This window comes from Penicillium longicatenatum, assembly GCF_028827895.1.
Source record: "Penicillium longicatenatum strain IBT 33135 chromosome Unknown contig_2_segment0_segment0, whole genome shotgun sequence".
Classification (NCBI taxonomy): Eukaryota; Fungi; Ascomycota; class Eurotiomycetes; order Eurotiales; family Aspergillaceae; genus Penicillium; species Penicillium longicatenatum.
The window spans coordinates 7,009,148-7,029,140 of record NW_026643120.1 but is presented as its reverse complement, the minus strand read 5'-3'; the positions used below and the strand labels follow the sequence as shown (position 1 = coordinate 7,029,140).

Here is a 19,993-nt window from a genome sequence, read left to right as displayed (position 1 = left end):
AACTGAGTGGCACCTAAAGGTCGGAGACGGGTTGTTGATATAATTTACAAGACAATATTCATAACCCCGATAGACCAAATAGACCAACAACCAATGTGGCACTGCTGCAGTTCAAGCCGACTACCATTTTCTTAACATTGCAAGCCAAATTGAAAGAAAATATAAAATAATTTGCGATGGATTTACTGGGTCAAGTTCATTTTTGTATGCCACCTGCGTGGTTGCAACTACGCCACACAATTGTGTATATATCATATTTTACAACAAATAGGCGGATGTTTAGCTCCGGAACAGCTTCAACCCTTCTCCACGGTTTTCGTCGCTTTCCTCATCACTGCCACTCTCATTTTCACCCAACATTCCACTGGCAGTCTTGCCTAGCAAGGAAGCAAAGAACTCATCTCGGGCCCGAATAGACCATGAGCCACGGTCCTCGGGAGCCATGAAGTTTTGGAGCTTCTCATGAACATTGAAGCGCATCTTACGACCCTTAGAGGCGCGAGTATCAACGTCGGCGCGCTTGTTTTTGTCGTTGCGCATTCCAGTGACGGGGTGGATGTTCAGACGAGTCGGCAGCTGAGTATCAAGACCACCCGTCATCGCATCAGAGGACATGCGTTGCTCAACAAGTTCACGAAGAAGAGACTGGTAGAAGACGGTATCATCGTAAACAGGTTCGGGGGTTTCAGTCGAATTGTTGCTATTAGATTGGCGGGCACGCTTGGATGAACGATCGCCAGTTTCAGTAGCAACGTGGGCATCAAGAACAGCAGTAATAGATTGCTTAGATGCGGAGCCAATCAGCTTGCCTTTGGCATTGGGTCCCGAGGTCGAATTAGCTCTGACCTTAGCGGACCACTTGTCGAGAGTAGAGCGACGTTGTACAAGCGATTCGGACTCTAGATCAGCCATACGCTCCCAAAGCAAAGCAGATTTAACTGTAGGAGTAATAGGCAAAGGTCTCTTGCGCTTCTTGCTGTCATCCTTAGATTGGGCGTCAGCAAGAGCAGTACGCAGTTCCTCCAAAGTAGACCAGAGTGCAAGGGCAGCAGACTCGGCGGATTTAATTGCTTCGTCATCGGCAGCTTCGTTATCCTCGTTGTCACCTCCAACCATCGCAGCCATCTCGTTGATTGCTCCCAGACCCTTCTGCAGTTTGATACGTGTGTTCAAAAGCGCATCGAAAGTGCTACGTTGCTGCTTAACAGCCTTTCCCTTGACAGCGTCTGCCGTTGCAGCTTTCGTGATCGTAGCTGCGATTGTTTTCTGATCCGTAGCCATCAGTTTTCTCAGTTCTTCCCGATCATCTGAGGCAGCTCCGGATCCAGAATGGGCAATTCCACTATGGCGCTTGATCTTGGCAGAACTGCGCTCGTCGTCATCACTGTCTTCATCCTCAGACCCGTCCTCCTCCTCTTCCTCCTCGTCCTCCTCATCGATATCCTCGTCATCCTCGTCGTCATCACTCCCTGACACCGACAACTCGTCTTCTTCGTCTTCCATCTCTGAGTCGTCCTCAATTCCTGCCTCGTCGGAGCCAGCGTCGGAGCTGTCTTCATCATCGGTATGTGCCGCAAATGGATCATTATCACTGTCGGCCTCGAGAGCGTCTCTACTAATGCGCGCGCCAGCATACTGCTTCCCTAATTTGACAGGTTCCCGCTTCCGAAGTTTTCCCTTGCTGTTTGCGCGGATTAGCATTCGGTTATTCTCCAGCAAATCGGAAGCGCCATCATACCCAACGGTCTCATAATGCTCTCTTCCAGCGTTCGCATCTGTCGGTGCGCCTGCCCCATCGTCATCGCTAGATTGGTCGTGGTGTTCAAGATCCTCGGGATCAAAATCTAGGTACTCAGTCAGATCATCATGTATCGAATTGGCGAAAAGGGTGATGAGAGTCCCTGCTACATACCCTTGGGAGTGGGATCCTCTAGATCAGCAAGCTGATCAATCAGCGAGATTATCTTGCTGGGAGCCATAATGTGATGTAGCTTGGAGAAATTCCAAGTTGCCGCGACTTTTTTTTTTTGTTTTTCCGTTATCCGTAGAAACTATCCTATTCGGGCTAGCTCCACAGAGCGAAGCGGTCTGTTGATCGATGGCGGTGTCCATAACTGCCGGCAGAACCACATCCATTATTCGTCGTGCTTCACGTATATAACCTTGCACAAGCGTGTATATTGTCCTTGAAATTGAGGACGATTGCAACCATGTTCCATTTACCGACGGGTGCTGTCACAATGCGACGGCTATTCTCAACAACTACCCGGGCTCTCTCACATGATAATCCCCTGGTGAGTAAAAGCTATCAAAATTTGGCTCTTCGTGCATTTGTCTATGTGCTTCCTGATATCGATATACTTGACACAGCCATTGAATACAGTTTACATTGCTAAATATTTGAAAGGGTCTCCCAAAATCCGGCACGCCACCAACTTTCCGGAGTCGGCGGGGAATGCCAGAGAAGCGCAAGATCCGGGATGTAAAGAAAGTGGTTGCCGTCTCTTCAGCCAAAGGTGGAGTAGGCAAATCGACAGTTGCGGGTGAGTTATTGATTTAGCTTCATTGAACATATGACACCGGCCTACGCTGAATCCTGATATCTTTTTGGAGGCATGCTTCAGAAGATCTCACAGCAGAGGGGTCCTTAAAGTGTAAAAGTGCTAAATAGGTTCTTTCATATCAGTCAACCTCGCCCTTTCTTTTGCCCGTCGAGGAATAAAAACGGGCATCCTTGATACCGATATTTTTGGCCCGTCCGTCCCGACTCTCCTCAACCTCTCCGGCGAGCCTCGCCTTGATGAAAGTGAGTATCTACCTTATACTAACCCAGCCAAGGGCCATGCTAATACAATTCTAGACAACTGTCTCGTTCCCCTCACAAATTATGGTCTCAAGTCCATGTCTATGGGATACCTTCTCCCACAAACCCAGGCTGATAACACTGGAGAAGTACCAATGGACACAACGCCAATCTCCTGGCGAGGACTGATGGTAACAAAAGCCATGCACCAACTTCTTCACTCCGTCTCATGGGGTCCACTCGATGTCCTCATAATGGACCTCCCACCAGGTACCGGTGATGTCCAACTCACAATTAACCAAGAAATCATTATCGATGGCTCAGTGATCGTAACAACACCACAAGACATCGCCCTCCGTGACGCCGTCCGTGGTTTCGGCATGTTCAAGCGCATGGAAGTTCCCGTACTTGGAATGGTTCGTAACATGGCCTATTTCGCTTGTCCTAATTGTGGCCATGAAACCAAAATCTTTTCGCACGGTGACGGGGATCATTGTCATGGTGAAGAGGGCGGTGTTCTGGCGCAGTGCAAACGTCTAGGCGTTGATTTCCTTGGCGATATCCCTCTTGATGCCAAGGTATGCGAGGATGCCGACCGTGGAATGCCGACTGTTGTAGCGGAGGAATCGGTAGAACGGAGTGCCCGGCGCCAGGCATTCCTCAACATTGCGGAGCAAGTCGCACACAAGATCGGCCTAGAATGGAAGTGATAGCTATTTTCCAAACAAGCCCAGGCGTTGTCTTTCTTATAAAGGTCTATCTTGTACATTATGGGTGGTCTCCTTGCTTTCACATCAGCGTTCAGAAGGATGTAAAATATTACATGGGCTGCATGTTTGCGCTACTATTTTGATCTAATGTTCCAGCGAACACCTCCATCTTTTGCAGACAGCTTTATGAAGTGCCACAAATGCCTCTAGCCCCTTCGGTGGTTGTTTGCTGCTAATATGACCCCATCTATCCTCTATGAGCTCCATCATGGATCGCATATTATACGAACACGACAGGGGTAAAGAGTCGATTTTGCTGGGCACGAAGCGCTCCAAATGATCATAAGCGACCTCGATCATCATGCGGGCAAGCGTGTCAAGGGTGGCATGCGACTGCTCTTGGACCTTTGCTTCCGGGTGGCCTGGCGTACAGGGCCGCTTGAGGATATATTGGTGTAGGCGGACCAGCGACCTTTCCATTGTTAGCTTGACCTGCCTAAACATTTTTGTTGGCCACGTGCACACCTTATCATAATTCCATTAGCACCGCATTGGTGTCTTCCGGGACTTTGGCCCATTAAGATAGTGAGAAACTCTCGCAGTTTCTCGTCCAGCTTGATAAGTTCTGAGAATGATGTCGTATCCCTGTCATCGGTTACTCGTAGGACCTGGACGAGAAATGAAATCGCCTGAATTTGGCGACCAAAAGATGTGACGTTGTTTGCATGTAGGTCACCCACGGTTGCCGCTCGGCCAACATCCTGAGAGGAGGGCGAATTGACACAAGTTGGTGAGATAAGGTCAGATGGCAGCTCGGTTTCTGAGCTTGGGAAAACCAATGCAGGTTTGAGATGGTCGAGCGGACATTCGTACAGAATGAGTCTGTGATTACAAGTTAATCACAGTCTTCCCAAGGTATCTCTACTGTAGCATACCTTTCAAGCATAATCATTGCCCAGTAAACATTTCGAGCCTCCAGAGATCCGATGTCTGTGGCAATCTCTCCATTCATTCCGTGATTGGGCCGACTATATTGATCAATCCCAAGAATTGAGGCCATGCGTACGCATGTTCCAATAGAAATATAAGCGGCATGAGGTCTTCCGCAAGCATATTCATATGCAGCGAGAAGAATTCCTGTTTGGATGAGTCGTGTAGAGGCAGAGGTCACGGTTTGAACGCGTGTAAAGGAAATGCGCAACTCTAGATATAGAGTCTGCGGGGGTATAATCTGTGTTCTATTGTCGTCTGAGGGGTCCAGTGTCACCAAATAGATAGCCAGTATTAGGAGAGAAAAGTCCGCCGGCGGACGTTTGTCAATATACTGATTGGTGTTTTCCACCAGTAGATCATAAGACACTACTGGCAGCCACCGATGAAAGCTCCCAAAATACTGTTCGCAAACTTCCCAAAAAGCTCGCTCCGTGATTCTGAAAATTTTGGAGACTTCATGATGTAATATATCTTCAATCGTCATGGGTGGATATGATAAATTTGAATTTTGAAATGGACTTGAGGGATGTGATGGGCTGGTGGACCACGGCGCATTGCTCCCGACTAAGCCGCGGCGGTAGTCTGGTGGTGCCGGGTCCTCGTAGATACATACCAGACCACGTTGGGTGCAATATCCACAGCGTGGAAGAGCTTTGTCACAGCCTTTCTTTCGAGATTTGCAGATGGCACAGACTCTCGGTGCGCGCTCCATAATGAGTCGGAGTTTTGGCCCCCAGAGTGGCACCGGTGCGTCTTCGTACGTAACCTGATCCAACACAGGATCAGCGTGCATTCACTAGCGGCCGCCGCTAAATGTTATATTCGTTATGTGGAAGAAAACTGGTCTTTGAGGCGACATACCGGGTAAACCTTGGAAGCTGAGCGCTAGGATCAACGCTGTCGCAGTTTACATGCGCATTGGGGGCCCATTGATTCGGATGTGGGGCTGTCGGCCGCCGCTATCACAATTCGGGTATAGTGCTTCATTCCCAAGTATGTTCCTGTGTATGTTCTTTACGAATTCAGGAACAATTCCAGGCGAGAAATCCTTGTGAACACCTGCTTCACGGATATCTCGGCTCGGTCTGTCCAGGCTCGCTGCAGAAATGATGATCCTCCACTATATAAGCCCACGCTTTCTCGCTTTCTTCTGTTGACACATGTACACCCTGAAGGTCTCCAGCCATGGCTTTCGATCTTGAATCTCAATCACAACCAACTGATGAGACCAAGTTCGAGAATGTTGAGGCTTTCAAAGTTGGTTTCGAATCAGATGATGTCACAAATCCCAAGAATTTCAGCACACTCTATAAGATATGGCTGGTCTTCCAAATGAGCATGCTCGCGATGACCGGTGCTCTTGGTTCCTCAATCATCTCCCCTGGATCAACCCAGATTGCAGAATACACAGATACTAGCGTTGAGGTCACATCCCTGACTGTGGCCCTTTTTGTCTTGGGTTGGGCCTTCGGCCCTATGATATGGGCGCCCATCAGTGAGGTATACGGCCGTCGGTTGGGCATGCTACCCGCTATTTTTGTTTTAGGTCTCTTCAGCATTGGTACAGCAACGAGCAAAAACTCCGAAACCATTTTTCTGACTCGATTCTTGGGCGGGATCTTTGCGTCGGCGCCAATTAGTAATGTGCCTGCGGCCTTGGGAGATATCTTTCCTCCGGCAACACGCGGAAATGCGATGACATTTGTGGCACTGTGTATCACAGGGGGTCCTACTATTGGGCCCATTATTGGTTCTGCCTTGACGGTCAATCGCAGCCTAGGATGGCGCTGTCAGTAACGTCCCGAATGGTAGATTATGATTGTCTATGACCGAGCTAATGATAATGACTTCAGGGACCGAGTACATTGAAGCCATCATCGCTTTCTTCCTATTCACCGTTTGTGCACTATGCCTCCCTGAAACATATGCGCCAGTCCTTCTCAAGCAAAAGGCACAGAAGTTACGCAAGAGTACAGGAGATGAACGATATTGGCATCCTCATGAGAAGGAAAAGATCGATATGCATAACGCTGTCGCCAAGCACCTTGCTCGGCCATTAGTGTATGAGCCCACTCTTTGCCTGCAGGAACATCGTGTTAATTATGTTCTTGATAGGATGCTATGCACCGAGCCAATGGTTACGCTACTTGCCCTCTATGCCTCCTTCACCTACAGCCTGATTTATTTGACCCTCGAAGTGTTCCCCATAGTCTTCAACGAAGATCGACACTGGAGTCTGGTCACATCAGCCCTTCCTTTCCTATCAATCCTAGTTGGAGTTATCTGTGCGGTAGTACTGAATTTTGCCAATCAGCCACGATATCAGCGCGCCGTGACGGCAAATGATGGCAAAGCAGTGCCTGAAGCCCGTCTTCCCCCAATTATTGTCGGGGGCGTCTTGCTGTCGGTGGGTCTATTTTGGTTTGGCTGGACCGCAGCTCCGAAGTATCCTTGGCCATCGCCAGTGGTAGCAGGAGGTAAAAATCCACACCATTATTATACGTCCTTCACTCTGGCTAATACAATCCACAGGCTTTATAGCTGCAGGCTTCAACATCGTTTTTCAACAATGTCTTAACTTTCTGGTCGACACCTATGGCCCATTCGCTGCCAGTGCTGTGTCTGCGAACACAATTCTTCGGTCTATCCTTGCATGTGCGATGCCCATTGCCGCCCGACCTATGTTTGAGAACTTGGGCCTTGGACCTGCGGCTAGTCTGCTGGGTGGGATCTCGTGTTTGGCGTTACCGGTCCCTTTCTTGTTCATGAAGTATAGCGAGGCGTTGAGAGCCAAATCCAAATTCACCTCGGGGCGCGATGCATAGCGCCCTTCATATGAGGGCACGGGTTGTGATGGATCTCTTGTTTTAGGGGAAACCTTAGAAACTTAGCAGTAAATACCAATGACATCATTGCAAGGAATGGACTCGATCTACGGAGGACTCCGTTCATAACTGTGCACATTATGTATTCTCCCCCCTGAGACCCACTTTTGACTCCGCTTCCATTGGCGTTTATCAACTCCCAACCACTCACAATCAAGCATTGACTTGAGTGGCTGAGTTTCCCCTCCGATCACTGCGAACTCCTTGTAATGACGTCTGGTCCGGGCTCGGGCCACTCTTGAATTCAAAGTGTACTCCTGCTGCCCTTTCCCCATCCTCGCGAATGGCAACACTATGCCATTGCACACGGTCGCACTCGGGGCGGCCTTAACCCCAACAGTCATTCACACTCTTATTTCTCATGTGGGTCCATCGAAGCTCCTGAACGATATGTTGCTAATGACATGTTCATGATAGTATCTGCATCGCAAGTCCCACCACAATAAACCTACCGTCCATCTCACCTATGATGAAGGTATCCAGGTCATCCGCCAATTTCTGTATTATGCCTCGAAGCACCCCGTCGAGGACATCCAAGCCTTTACACGCCAGGCCGTCCCGAGCCCACATTGGGTGAGGACCGAGACCGTCACCATCCCCAACGAGCATCTGTCGGTAGCAGCAGAAGTGCTCTGCAAGCAATTGGGCCCTAAAGGTATCTTACGCGTGGGCGGACAGAAATGGTGGCAATGGCGGGGCCCATCGGAAGATCTCAAGGGAGAATGGGTTGAGATGCGAAGCCATTACAATGAAAGCAAAAAGAACGAGGAGCGATGTAACCGCATCATGCTGTACGTGCATGGCGGCGCGTATTTCTTCGGAAGTGTGGATACGCATCGCTACATGCTGCAGCGTCATGCGCGCAAGTTGAAAGGCCGCGTTTTCGCGCCTCATTATCGTCTCGCACCTCAATTTCCCTTCCCCTGCGGCTTACAGGACTGCATGGCGGCCTATCTGTGGCTATTGAAGACGTACGACCCCAAGGAGATCATTCTGGCTGGTGATTCTGCTGGCGGTGGAATGGTGTTGTCATTGCTGGTCATGATGCGCGACCAAGGGATAGCTCTTCCTGCAGGCGCTATTCTCATCTCGCCCTGGGTCGATTTGACCCATTCATTCCCAAGCATTGTTGAGGATAATCCAGGAGATTACATTCCTCCGTATGGCTTTAGACACAAGCCATCCACAGCATGGCCACCACCTAATGCGGACGAGCTCCTCAAGATCAGAAATTTGTCTCGCAAGAAGACTGTTGCAGCCAAAGATATTGAAGAGTCTGTCCCTACGGCCAATAGCCAGTCGGAAGAGACTGCTGTCCGCGGTTATACTCTACATGAAAAGGTCGCTCCGGGTGTAGAACCAGCTTATCCAGGCCAACAACAGATTTCAGATCCTCAAACTACCCATGCGGAGCCTGATAACATTCACGTGGTGATGGATGGGAAGACCGTCGAAATCAAGGATCAAATTCAGATGTATGCGACAAATCAATTGATCTCTCATCCCCTGGTATCGCCAGTTCTTCAGTCTTCCCTTGGTGGCCTGCCACCCCTTCAGATTTTGAGCGGTGGGGGCGAAATGCTCCGTGATGAGCAGTTCTACATCGCCCACAAGGCGGCCAATCCGACTGCATACCCACCTGGCGATGTGTACCTTGACGAATACGATCCCGAAAGAGAGATTCTACATAAGTACGAACCTACATACGTGCAATTCCAAGTATGGGATGACCTTTGCCATGTGGCGCCTACCTTGAGTTTCACCCGACCCGCAAAGTATATGTTCCGGGCAATCTCTCAATTTGGATCCTGGGCTCTCGCTCGCGCACAGAGCGCCGAGGTCGAGATTGTGGATGAAGAACTACTCTCCCCCATCTCATCTAGTGCTACAGAAAGCTCGGAGGAACCCCGAGGCATGTCTGGAAAGCCAAGAACAGGTACTGGGATGTCGTTTGTTGGTAAAGCCGGCGATCCGCTACCAGCCTTTCACCAACATATGATCCGTCAAAGAGTCGACAAACGCGGACGAACCTATCCACTTGATCCACCATCTTCGTACCCTGTTCTGGATATCCCACCAGCACAGGTCGGTGCAATTAACCCAGAGCTTATCCGCAAATGGCTGGGTGCAAAGTATGAGTGGGATATGAAATTTTCGAAAGAGAAGCTCAAGGTCCAGGCTCGGCGAATCAAGGAGATGTCGCACGGTTTCCAAGACTTTGAAGGCGAATATCCGTCCCCAAGCTCATTAGCAGCCCGTCGCGCAGCCCCAGGCGTACTACCCAAGCGTCATGCACAGAAGAATTACGGCATGATTCTCTGGAGCGGTTGGGGCAGTAAGCATGACGAACGCACTATTGAGCGTGAAAAAGACGCAGTAAAATCCGGTCGTCCCTCAACTCGCACTAGCGTAGATGTGGGCCAAGCAGGTCGATGGTCCAGCCAGCCCGCGAAAAATGTTCAGCCCAATACCTCCGCGGACCGGAAGTCTGTCGCCACGAACTCCATGTCTAGTGGTGCTCCTGTAGTAACTTGGGATGCTGCGAGTGAACAGAAGCCCACTAACGGAGGTTCCTCTGCAGAGGCGGACTCAGTATCTCTCCGGCCCATATCGGAGAGGCATGGTGGTCCAATCCTAGTGCTTCCAGGGGTTGATAATAGCAAGTTCAACGAAGAGAACGCGAGTACAAGAGCCCTGTTTCATGCAGCGGGTACCCTTCCCATGACTTCCGATGCCTCTCTCCCCCACCTCCGGGGCCGACGCTCATCGATTGGGGGCTCTGTGGCTGGCCGGAGCGAGTTCTTTTCTGATGCAGGCGAAGACACCAGCACCATTGGCGGGGATGCGGTCAGCGGCATTGTCGCACCAGATGCCGCCAGCACACGTGCCGTACTCTCAGCTCGAGGTGTGATCGGGGTGCTCAACGGAGGCGACAACACGCGAGCATCCACCGATACTTCATCCCTGCATCTGCATCCCTCGAACGGCGACACCTTGGCGACTGACAAAAACGATTTGGGTTCAAGCACTCATCGACCAGAAATGCCCGACAGGGAAGAATTCAAAACCGCCAGCGAAGAGCTGCAAACATAGTCTGTCACCATATATACAAGCATCTCCAACCTTTCATTGTTGCTTATCTCTGCGTGTTTTCTTTTCTTGATCTATATTTGGAAATCTTTCCATGCACACGACTATCATTTGAAACTCATACCTTTATTTTTATTTTTATTTTCTCTCTTGACTTCATGATCTTGGCTTCCTACTCCTTCTCTCCTTGATTACTTTTTTCCTTTTCTTTGTTGAATATACCCTGTTTCAATGGCAATGTTCACTCAGCCTGTCGAAGATCTAAACCCGGCTATTAAATTGTTTGATATAGTGCGACTATCTAAACAACTTATAATGCAAACTACTCGGGACGGGTAGCTGTAGTAGTCCCGCACGTTGATATTGACATGATGAATTGGTCTTTCTTTGTTCTCTTCAGCCAGATGAAAGGCGCCGTCTATGTATTCCATGACAACATATATTTCAGGGTCCGTCCTTGCACTAGGATCAGTTCCGAGTGTACCCATTGAACGTGATGTCAGATTGGCCAGCAGATTTTCTTAAATACTCATCAGGTCCTCCGGGAATTCTTGCATTCCAGTGGTATATTTCTATTGAGGCCTTAGGCATCAATCGGCCCCTCTTCCTGAGGCTAGTTCAACGAACAGTCATCTCTTCCTTCAGCTGGTACCTGCGTCATTCTCTGCATGTATATACCGGCGTTTTTCGGGGTATTCACGCTCTCGGTACTCTGGATGTTCTATTAAGGGGAGAGTCCCCTTCATCCACGCAGATGACTTCGAAAGGGGCAATGGACCAATATTCGCCATCAGTGGTTAAGTCCTGTAGCAGATGCCGATCACGGAAAGTGAAGGTGAATTTGTCAATTCTCATTTGTTCTCAATCTGCTGAACATGAGCCAAAAGTGCGATTTGAAAATACCTCAATGCTCGGCATGTGAAAGGCAGGGTGAAGTTTGCAACATCACCGAGTACGTTGCCTACCCATACGCACTTGTGGAGAGCCTTCATTTGAAGGAGAAAGAGCTTGAGGATAGACTTGGTAGTCACAAAAATGATTTTATCTGTGAGCCAGCTGTCGATAAGCACGGCCTTGGGCCATCTTTCAATGGTCTTCCACCCACTTCAGGTAAATTGGCTTCATCAGCAGATGTGAGCAAAGAAGCCGAAGAAGTGGGTGTTCTAGCCATTGGGACTGTTGATCGGTACTCTCACGCCAAATACGGTCGGTCAAATGCTCAAGTCCTTTCTGGATACACGTCGATCTGTTATCTAATTGAAATTACCAGTGGGCGCTGCTGCGGGCTCAACTTTCGCTAGAATATTTTTCAAACAAGTTAGACTGGCCAAGTCTTCGAGTACGAACCAGAAAGATCCAGAGGATGATGCAAATCTTCCGGAGTACATGGCTTCAATTCCATCGAAAGTGATTTCTGGGCATCTTCTTTCTACTTACATCGCAAGGCTTCATCTCTGGTGGCCATTCTTGGATCTAAGGCATACTCGGTCTTGTTTCAGAAGATTGTATCAAGAACCGCAAGCATGTAGTGATTTTGAAAGATTCACTTTCTTTATTGTCCTTGCACTGGCGGCGGACGAAGCTTCCCACGATGATGCATATACTTCAATGCTGGATTACAACACTCCGCGAGATTATTTTCAAACTGCGCTTCATTTCTTCAAAAGATTCAGAGACCACCCTCGCGATCTACCAGGCCTCCAAGCAGTTTTACTGGTGACAATTTGGATGCTGAATTCGCCCTCTCGCAACCATAGCAATGATCTTTGGCATCTGACAAGATATGCCATGTCCATAGCGCTCGAGCTGGGAATTCACCGACATAATCCATCTTGGCATTTTAGCCCCGAAGAGACTGAGATTCGTTCTCGTACATGGTGGGCAACATATAGCCTGGAGAGGTTTGTATTCAATCTTTCTCATTGAATTCCCAGAGTTCAATCGCATCTAACGCTACCGGCAGATTTGTGGCTCTGACCACTGGGAGGGTTTTGTCAGTGCGCGACCAAGCTATCGATACTCCAATTCCTTCGTTCAATAGTCTTGATCAGCTTACCGAGCAAGAAGTGAAGATTGCCACTTTATTCCATGCCAAATCGGTTTGGATTTTTGTCCATATGATTGAACTCCGAAAGATTGCAGGGCGCATTCTGGAGTCAATATACATCGCTCGAAATCGGGATGGGCGATGCTCATCACTCACCTTTCAGGAAGTTTGCTCGATTTCAGATGACTTGCATCGGCAATTGGATCACTGGAAAAGCCAACTTGATGCTGCAGGAATAAGCCAATCACGAGAATATAAACTCATGAGAATTGAATACTGCATGATGTTGATGCATTTAAATCGTCCCTCGCCAGCTTTTATGGTTCCCTCGCAAAACATGATTGCCGTCTGCTCTCACGCATCATCCAGTGCTCTGCATCAATGGGCCGCAATAGCCTCTGAGTCGGGGATCGATGCGATCTGTCGGTGCTATCGCCAATTCCATGACATTCTTATTGTGGGCTTGGTTCGTCTTTACAGTGACTGGTAAGCTAATAAGCACCTTCATTTGAAGTCTTGAAGCAATATACTGAATGATCAGGCACATGCAAAAGGTCGCACCAACCCCAATGCCTACGCTCCGACCCGAAGATGCTGCAATATGTCTTGGATTACTTCGTGAGGGCATCGCTAATCTTCACGAGCATTCTCTTTCGAAATTCATCAACATATTCTCTTCCCTCAGAGACAAAGTATATCCGTATACACCTCCTCTCGATGAAGCCGTTCAAGGTGCTTCATTTTCCCAAATTACCGATCTTCCAATGATTCCTAGCGCACAGGATATTAATCGGTCTCGGGAAGATAGCTATCATGTCCTCAATACCGAAATCGAAATGATGCCGATAGCATCAGAGAGTCTAGAAAGTTATCTCAACCAAATGTCGACTATCTTTGACAACGAGATGCTTGGTATTGATGATTCGCTGACCGCATGGTATGGGACTGTTCTTAGCGACATTGGCGATACTCATAGCATGCAAATGTAAATATTTCCAAAGTTTCCGATAAAAGTGTGAATTCCAATATTCCACCAATATGTTATACATCTCACAAAGCTAGTATGAATATCTAAACTTGTTGTTCTCGTGATCGGTTGAATCATCTAGATCGGCTTCGATCCCTGCAACTTCCATGCCGGGCTGATCACTGATTCGTCCATGAATACGATCACGGCGTTTATTAGAAGTGAAACACGAGATGAAATACAGAATTCCCGTAGCCGTCATTATAGCAAAGCAGCACAGCATTGCTCCAATACCAAGTGGATAACGTGGTGCTTGGTCTTCAAGAAAGAATTGTGGACCAATGATGTTTCCAACAGCTAGAATCCCACATTAGCAAGAATCGTGAAAAAAAGTCCAAATGAAAATTTACCGTAAAATATGGCCACGGAGATAGAGACGAAACTTTTTTTCGTTGTTCCACTCGTGTTAGATGTTTGCAGGCTCAATGCGAGCACCCATGGTACGTTGTAGAACCCCATAATATAAACACCAGCGAGCGAAGCATTACGTTGTGTAGTAGGATCCACAACATGGACCACTATAGCTCCAGCCATAGCAATTAGAGAGGATATGACCCAAAGCAAACAGCGGATATTGGGTACGAAGAATGTGAGAGTCGTAAAAAGTGCTTGGGCAACCATTGCAACTGCAGCTTGGGGCGTGGCGAGTAACGTTGTCTTGGCTTGTGAGAAGCCATATCCAGAAATAATAAGCGGGTTGAAGTTTGTGATTCCGGCATTCGTGATTGACTGGGCGATGACGAATGTCATGAGTATGTAGTATCTAGGATCCGTAAGAGCCTCCAGGATTTGGCCAAGCTTCATATCCTGGTGAACAAGTAGGTACCATCAGCTCATCTTCTTGAAGGCCATCACAAGCTACTTTACCTTGTGAGTTCCTAAACCAGTTTGGTTTTCAGATACACGTAACAACGCAATCTTCTTTTCTTCCGCTGAGAGAAACCAAGCAGTTGCAGGGCTATCGGGTAGGGCAAAGATAACTAAGCAGCCGACTAGAATAGTTACAGCCCCATAGATAATGAAGATATACTGCATCATATTTGTCAGAAAGTATGAGGAAAATAATGAATTGAATTGACTGACTTTCCATGTGGGCAGGTCCCCCTTGATATGCCCGATAGCATAGCTCAATATACCACCGAAAACACCCGCAAACGTATTGTACCAAAGGGCTGTGCGTAACGGTTGTTCATTGCGTCGATACCACTTTGAGTTGACGAGCAACAGGCACGGAAGTAGAGCAGCTTCGAAAATACCCAACAAGAGGCGAATGACAGCGAGTCCAGCGAAATTGCGGCAGACCGCCAGGAGGCATAAACATGCACCCCAGGCCATGAGACAGCCTCCCATGTATTTACCCGTGGGGAATTTTGTGATTAACCAGAGATTGGGGAACTCCATAGCAAGATAGCCGAAGTAGAAGATGCTTCCCAGCCAGCTGTACTGCTGCCCGACCAGATGTGTGTCTGTCTCTAAGCCATATACTGCTGCATATGCAAGGCCATTCTAGGGGATGGTAAGTATGAATGAGTGTAGGGAGAGCAAAGGAGCCAATAACCTTATCTAAGAATGCCAGTGTCATTGAAACGACGATGAGGGGCAACACCACCGAGTCAATCTTCAGTAATATACGTCGGGATTGCGCAGCTGAAACCTCAGTTTCGAGCTGGCCATGGTGCACGTCGCATAAGATGCTGGCAGGGACGGTGTCATGGTCTTTGTTATCGGCAGTGACCGTTTGGTGCATTTTCTAGATTCCCCCGAAAATGAGAGATGATCGCGCTGGTTCCTATAAAAAGCCGCACTGGTATGAATGGAACTAAGACTGGGAGCTTATCACTAAACACCTCTTCAAAATGCGCCTGCAGCTTCTTCTTAAAGCAATGGAGACTGGAAAAACGAGGATTGGCCCTTATCTTCTGCTTCTTTGGGGAACCATATAGCTTGCAATCGGGGTACCGGGTGATGCAATCGAGTTTATCATACCCCAAACTTCCAATCCTAAGCCATGATGGAGTCAATATGGGGTAGCTTCTCGGGGTGGACCGAGATATGACCTCGGTCTACACCGAGCCGTAGTGGGGTCGCAGACTTGGCGTTCTTATCATCAACAAGCATTCTAAGTACTAATCGGACCACACCGAGACCGGTACCACTGATCTTCTCGGTCTACACCGAGGTAAATTCCAACTAGTGGAGACCAGGTGAAGAGAACCTATCTCAGGTTGGTACTTAAAGGCGTTACCTATCGCTTCAATAACGTGATTAGAACGGCTGGTTCAAGTCCAACTTTGCTCTTTGCTTATTACTCTGGCCGAAACGTCACAATGGATTCCTTCGGTAATGACAGCAAAAAGGGCGCAACCCACGCGACGTTGCCAAATGAGAAAAATCAAAATATCCTGGTGAGTATAGGTCCAGAATGGATCTGATAGACCTTCACCTGCTAACGAGGCATAAGATCGGGATGCGCGATGGCGTCAGCGGGGACTTCAAACTAGTGCCGCGAAAAGATGCAGTCGTATCGGTGTTCGACTCGAACTTCTTGATAGGCGATGGTATATGGGTATGTAACCATTCAGTATGGCGGGAGTGAGGACTGATCGGATACAAAGGAAGGAGTTCGCGCCAGAAACGGTCGAATCCAGTTCGCCAAAGATCACATCAACCGGCTATTCCAATCTGCAAAAGCAATGTTCATGGATCTTGGACTATCCAAACTCCAGCTCCTGGAGCTTCTTCACAAGACTCTCGATGCAAACGAGATGTCCAATGAGCCATACGTTCACATCCGACTGGTTGTAAGCCGAGGCTTAAAGTCGACACCCTACCAGAATCCCTCGGTGAACATAGGTCTCCCATTGATTGTGATCATCCCCGAGATCAAGGCCACAGACCCAGGTGTCAAGAGGCACGGACTCAAGCTGATCACATCGCACATCCGTCGAGGACCACCGGATGTCAAAGATGAGATGTGGAATCATATCTCCAAAGCAACGGATGTACAAGCATGTATCGGAGCGAACGTCACTGGGGCGGATGAATCCTTGATGCTGGACTTGAATGGATTCGTCAAGACATGCAACTCAACGAATTTCTTCATTGTTCGTGACGGCGAAGTATGGGCTCCGACGAAGAATAATCAGATGCAGGGCATTACCCGCCAAAAGTCGATTGATGTGTGCCGCGCCAATGGTATCCCGGTTCGAGAGCTCGATTTTACTCTCACGGAGGCATATGGAGCCGATGAGGCTTTTTGTACAGGAACCTTCCCCTCACAGATCCATGTGCGAGAGATTGATGGGCGGCAAATTGGGAGTGGGAAACGTGGGCCGATTACGGAGCGTATCCAGCAGTTATATGTGAAGATGGTGATTAGGGACACGGAAAGAACACGGGAGGAGATTCAGCAGGACGTTGAAGCACCACTCTCATCTAAGCTTTAGGAAGTTAGGAGTACTGGAAGGAATCCGAGTGAAATTTTGCTGGAAGATTTTTTTTATGTATACCAATGTCATGATAGATCTTACGCCTCCCAAATGATCGTTTCCACCTGGTGCCCATTTCCTACTCTCTCTGTGCGCATTAGAGAACATCAAGATTCTCTGACTCTTTCATGCTTCCGTTATCAACGAGGGGCAATCCTGTGTGAACACATGGGAGGACTGTGCCTCGGTAGCCTGAGTAATTGGGTTCAGGGGGTTGGGCAGTCTCTAAAGCTTAAATGCTGGATGATTCCAGACTCTAATAGTTTGACTCGGGCTTTCTCCACCGGGAATCCCTCGTTCTCCCCGGGCCGTGCAACTTCTTTAAGTTTCGATAATCCACTAAATTAGCATGTTTTTGCTTGTTCACTTAAGATTTACCTGACATGAACCTTTTTCGCCCTGCACACATGGAAAAAGCAACCCGGCACTACATTTCCTAACTGCTCCCCCGGGTATGCAGAGACGAGCTCGCTACGTCATACGTGAGACCCGATCGAAATTCTCTTCCGGATCAGCGTAACAAGCAATTTCCCATCGAGGAAATGTGGGCCCCAGTTGCGAGATGAGGATCTACACGCCCCAGAACACGTCTAATACATTATCCAGGTTTGCCTCCGGAACAAAAGCCCCTATTTTGGAATAGCATGACAGAATCCCGGTAAGTTCTGATGGCACAGACCCCCGAATAATACCCACTCTTCGGGCTAAGTGGTGACCATTGTCGCATTAAGATCCACTGTGGGTAAGAAAAAAAATCAAATCGTCGGGATCCTGTGGCGACGTGCCCGGGTGGTTGAGGTGGGTGTGTTCATGTGTTCAACCAGATCTAGGTTCAGCTATGGTCCAGGGTTCTGGGACGGACTAGTTGAGTGCCGATCGGTGGTACCGGATATCATCCTTGGAGAAGCAAGACTGAGTTGTGGCTTCAGAAATGGGAGAAAAGGATGCTCGTGTTTGAGTTCCCCGCCAAGAGACTACGGGAATTGACAGCGGGATTACAGTGTGACAGCGGGGACGTAGATTCATAACGTTTTTGTTGTTCATTAGAATTAAAAGGAGTGTATGCAAATGGCAGGAATACAGGGAGAATCATATGTACAAGAACGCCTCATAGGCCAGTCAAGAATCGTAAACCACATCCCGTCTTAGCTGCTGCGACGCGCGCTTCGTTCCTCAGCTTCAATCTCAGAGACAGGCTCATGAGAGATCTCAATGGTGGTCTCCTGATACACACCACCAAAGTTGGACATTTCCATGTCGTGCTTCGCAACGATATCTTCGGTAGAGCCACCCTCGAATGGATTGGCGGTGGATTCTTTGTCGGCGGCCTGGCTGCGGCGGAATCTCGAGCCCAGCTTTGATCCCTTTTTGAAGGTCTTGCGCGACCGGGATCCAGCATTCGTGGTGATGTTGGTTTGCCATTGGGAGTCGGTGTTGTCGTAGTTGTGGTCGGTGGTGCTGTGCTCGGTGTCGATAAGCAGGTGGCGACGAGTCAGAGTGTAGACAGCCACGTCCATGGCTCCCGACAGGGCCATCAGACAACCGGCGACACCGAAGTAGGTCTTGCTAGGCGAGTCACCCCGTGCACTGGCCATACGACCCGCGGCGAGAGGCAGCGACATGACCAGGTAGACGAGGGGGTAGATAACCATGTAGACGACGACACGGTTCAATCGGTGGAGAGACTCTTGTTGGCCACGGCGGAGCATCTTTGCTTGTGCCATACGACGCCGGAGGTAGAAGAACATGACCGCATAAAGGACAATGGTACCGAATTCGGAGAGGAAAATCCAGAAGTAGTGACCCCATAGACGCTCACTTTCGTTTAATGGACTCAGCCAACACTAAAATAAAGATGATTTCAGTCAATCAACATCACTTAACCATGTAAGTCGAAAACAAGCATACCCAGTTGGCTTCAGAGATCACAAAGGCCTTGGATCCATACAGACCGATTGGAATGAATCCCAGGATAAGAATAAACACCCATAAGGCAATCACACAGTATACAAAAATGTGGAAGGGCAGCTGTCGACCACGGAGCACGACAAAGCCGGTGTGGAGAGCGATGGACAGGACGAATAGACCACTGCCAGGATCTCCGGTTTGAATCCACCAGCCTTGCAAGTAACAGGCAGCCTCCCCAAAGTGAACACTGCCCCGCGACACCCAGTATAGGCTGATTGTGAAAGCGATTGCCTGTTGCAGGTCAACCAGTAGCAAATTGTAAATCAAAACGACATATTGGTTTTTAGCGAGGGGATGCTTGTAATACCGCTGCCAGTACACAAAGCGATAGGTAAGGAACGACAGAAGTCCCAGAGTGGAACCTAATGAGCAGAGGGCAATGATACCCATAGCAATAAAGAGCGACCGGTCGCTACCCTTGAGCGGATCTTCCTCCTGGAACTCCCAGCGGCGAGCGATTGAGCCACCGCCGCCATCGGCGTATAGCGAACGCAGGACATGGGTGAGTAGAACCATGATTCAGGGCTCTGGGTAGGATGGATCTCGAACCTTGTGCGAGGGCCTGAGCTTGTATAAGAAAGAATCGAACGAAACCCGAGGGCACGGTTCTCTATGTCGGCCTGCACCGCTACCGATGCTCCACCAGAGTGCAGTGGTGATTTTCAATCACAGGAAACTAGGCCGAAAGCTTTGCCCACTGTCAATCAATAGGGGGCTGCAAGAGTAGATCCATGGTTCATTGCCGCCGTAGCGGCTATTCGGTCGCTTCAGGAGATTATGAGTAAACCACCGTATACTCGATTCGGGTCCCCGGGGTGAGGCTCCGAAGCCCATGTATGGCTGGAATTGGAACACTCGAGCCGAGCTTTATCCACAAAACTGGTGCAATAGGGTAAAGCGCTCGGATTTCCGGAAAATGCGGCGTCGATCAACCAGCCGAATTGTGCAAATAAGATTTACTGGTGTGGGAAATCTCCATGCC

The 19,993-nt window shown here is 48.9% G+C and overlaps 9 protein-coding genes across 9 annotated transcripts; 5 read left to right on the top strand and 4 right to left on the bottom strand.

Annotated features, from left to right (window-relative positions):
* Nucleotides 1–279: 279 nt before the first annotated feature.
* Nucleotides 280–1,979, bottom strand: N7484_005154 (AATF family protein; the record flags this gene model as incomplete). The annotated part of the gene is made up of 2 exons (XM_057115574.1): nucleotides 280–1,844; nucleotides 1,913–1,979. The coding sequence occupies 2 exons, from the start codon at nucleotides 1,977–1,979 to the stop codon at nucleotides 280–282; spliced, it is 1,632 nt and encodes a 543-aa protein (XP_056975714.1).
* A 231-nt stretch (nucleotides 1,980–2,210) lies between these two features.
* N7484_005153 (Mrp/NBP35 family ATP-binding protein) lies at nucleotides 2,211–3,513 on the top strand (the record flags this gene model as incomplete). Its single annotated transcript, XM_057115573.1, has 4 exons — nucleotides 2,211–2,294; nucleotides 2,408–2,543; nucleotides 2,687–2,806; nucleotides 2,861–3,513. The coding sequence occupies 4 exons, from the start codon at nucleotides 2,211–2,213 to the stop codon at nucleotides 3,511–3,513; spliced, it is 993 nt and encodes a 330-aa protein (XP_056975713.1).
* A 144-nt stretch (nucleotides 3,514–3,657) lies between these two features.
* N7484_005152 (uncharacterized protein) lies at nucleotides 3,658–4,525 on the bottom strand (the record flags this gene model as incomplete). Its single annotated transcript, XM_057115572.1, has 3 exons — nucleotides 3,658–3,985; nucleotides 4,039–4,395; nucleotides 4,449–4,525. 3 exons carry the CDS (start codon nucleotides 4,523–4,525, stop codon nucleotides 3,658–3,660), a joined length of 762 nt encoding a protein of 253 aa, XP_056975712.1.
* A 1,166-nt stretch (nucleotides 4,526–5,691) lies between these two features.
* On the top strand, nucleotides 5,692–7,331 carry N7484_005151 (MFS transporter; the record flags this gene model as incomplete). Its single annotated transcript, XM_057115571.1, has 3 exons — nucleotides 5,692–6,295; nucleotides 6,360–6,983; nucleotides 7,039–7,331. The coding sequence occupies 3 exons, from the start codon at nucleotides 5,692–5,694 to the stop codon at nucleotides 7,329–7,331; spliced, it is 1,521 nt and encodes a 506-aa protein (XP_056975711.1).
* Nucleotides 7,332–7,685: 354 nt separating this feature from the next.
* N7484_005150 (uncharacterized protein) lies at nucleotides 7,686–10,484 on the top strand (the record flags this gene model as incomplete). The annotated part of the gene is made up of 2 exons (XM_057115570.1): nucleotides 7,686–7,754; nucleotides 7,809–10,484. 2 exons carry the CDS (start codon nucleotides 7,686–7,688, stop codon nucleotides 10,482–10,484), a joined length of 2,745 nt encoding a protein of 914 aa, XP_056975710.1.
* Nucleotides 10,485–11,356: 872 nt separating this feature from the next.
* Nucleotides 11,357–13,517, top strand: N7484_005149 (fungal specific transcription factor domain-containing protein; the record flags this gene model as incomplete). Its single annotated transcript, XM_057115569.1, has 4 exons — nucleotides 11,357–11,687; nucleotides 11,752–12,382; nucleotides 12,445–13,014; nucleotides 13,070–13,517. 4 exons carry the CDS (start codon nucleotides 11,357–11,359, stop codon nucleotides 13,515–13,517), a joined length of 1,980 nt encoding a protein of 659 aa, XP_056975709.1.
* A 69-nt stretch (nucleotides 13,518–13,586) lies between these two features.
* N7484_005148 (Major facilitator superfamily domain general substrate transporter) lies at nucleotides 13,587–15,302 on the bottom strand (the record flags this gene model as incomplete). Its single annotated transcript, XM_057115568.1, has 5 exons — nucleotides 13,587–13,852; nucleotides 13,906–14,362; nucleotides 14,423–14,584; nucleotides 14,639–15,061; nucleotides 15,114–15,302. 5 exons carry the CDS (start codon nucleotides 15,300–15,302, stop codon nucleotides 13,587–13,589), a joined length of 1,497 nt encoding a protein of 498 aa, XP_056975708.1.
* Nucleotides 15,303–15,882: 580 nt separating this feature from the next.
* On the top strand, nucleotides 15,883–17,001 carry N7484_005147 (aminotransferase class IV; the record flags this gene model as incomplete). The annotated part of the gene is made up of 3 exons (XM_057115567.1): nucleotides 15,883–15,960; nucleotides 16,017–16,121; nucleotides 16,171–17,001. 3 exons carry the CDS (start codon nucleotides 15,883–15,885, stop codon nucleotides 16,999–17,001), a joined length of 1,014 nt encoding a protein of 337 aa, XP_056975707.1.
* A 1,187-nt stretch (nucleotides 17,002–18,188) lies between these two features.
* gprD lies at nucleotides 18,189–19,527 on the bottom strand (the record flags this gene model as incomplete). The annotated part of the gene is made up of 2 exons (XM_057115566.1): nucleotides 18,189–18,887; nucleotides 18,952–19,527. The coding sequence occupies 2 exons, from the start codon at nucleotides 19,525–19,527 to the stop codon at nucleotides 18,189–18,191; spliced, it is 1,275 nt and encodes a 424-aa protein (XP_056975706.1).
* Nucleotides 19,528–19,993: the final 466 nt, after the last annotated feature.